The sequence below is a fragment of the Notothenia coriiceps genome, unplaced genomic scaffold, assembly GCF_000735185.1.
Source record: "Notothenia coriiceps isolate Sejong01 unplaced genomic scaffold, NC01 NC01_scaffold00009880, whole genome shotgun sequence".
Classification (NCBI taxonomy): Eukaryota; Metazoa; Chordata; class Actinopteri; order Perciformes; family Nototheniidae; genus Notothenia; species Notothenia coriiceps.
This window is the reverse complement of record NW_011342581.1, coordinates 1-1,131: the sequence shown is the minus strand read 5'-3', so window position 1 is coordinate 1,131 and position 1,131 is coordinate 1. Positions and strand designations below refer to the sequence as shown.

The window sequence follows — 1,131 nt, the reverse complement described above, 5'->3', positions numbered from 1 at the left end:
TGTGTGTGTGAGAGATTAAAATAGCCCAATTGCTTTTACAATAAATAAACATTGAATGTGTTTAATTGAATAGTAAAGGGGTTTAACGTTAGTGGCAGGGTGTGTGTGAGAGAGAATAAATAAGACAGCCCAATATTTAAAAAAATTGTTATTCTTTTTTCCCGCATATTTAGCATATTTAGCAACTTCCCGCAATTTCACCGCATAAAATCACATAAAACCCCGCATTTTTAATCGCATAATCAAGGATTTTTGCCCGCGTTTTTCTGGAGGGTCTAGTGAATATAGACTTCTTGCACTATTTATTATTTTATATGTTTGTATTTTATTATATATGTTGCATCGTTGGAGGAGCTCAGGTCAGAAGATTTTCATTGCCATTTCTACACTGTAGCTTTGAGCATATGACAAAAGAACTCTTTGAATCTTGAATTAACAATATGTCGATTAGCGCAAAATTCAGGAGCCTTACCTGCGGGCCGGTAAGAGGAGGCAGCTGATTGGTCGACCTTCCCTTCGGTCACTGCAACCACACAGAAAGGGGAAATATGTTTGCCATACAGATAAACACTCACTTCACTGACTTAAGAACAACAGGGATTTTTTACTTTGTCAATATTATCTGGGAGTAACGTGCTCTTTTGTTTGAGTACATTTTGTGCAAAAACTACAAAAATAAGGTTGTAAAAATAGAATAAAAGTGTTTACCTGAGTGGGCACTTTCGTGGAAGCGCATCGTGACTGTTTGCCGATATGGTTTTGCGGGGGCGGGCACCACATAAGAAAAAGAGGAGAATATAGGGGGGGTCGGGGCTGAACTCTGAGGAGGTTGAGAGGAGACTTTAGGGGGGGATGGAGCTGAACTCTGAGGAGGTTGAGAGGGGGGATTAGGGGGGGTCGGTGCTGAACTCTGAGGAGGTTGATAGTAGACTTTAAGGGTGGTCAGAGCGGGGCCTGGAGCTAGCCAAGGAGGAGGTTTAGAGTAGACTTCAGGGGGGGTCGGCGCTGAACTCTGAGGGGGTTGAGAGGAGACTTTAAGGGGGGTCGGAGCGGGGCCTGGAGCTATCGTCATCCGAGGTTTAGAGTAGACTTCAGGGGGGGTCGGCGCTGAACTCTGAGGGGGTTGAGAGG

At 44.0% G+C, this 1,131-nt stretch overlaps 1 protein-coding gene across 1 annotated transcript; it reads right to left on the bottom strand.

Annotated features, from left to right (window-relative positions):
* Positions 1-437: 437 nt before the first annotated feature.
* Positions 438-1,125, bottom strand: LOC104945638 (pollen-specific leucine-rich repeat extensin-like protein 1; the record flags this gene model as incomplete). The annotated part of the gene is made up of 2 exons (XM_010771348.1): positions 709-1,125; positions 438-523 (listed from the first exon to the last, which is right to left on the bottom strand). Coding segments are annotated over exons 1-2 (450 nt in total), but the record flags the coding sequence as incomplete, so codon positions are not given.
* Positions 1,126-1,131: the final 6 nt, after the last annotated feature.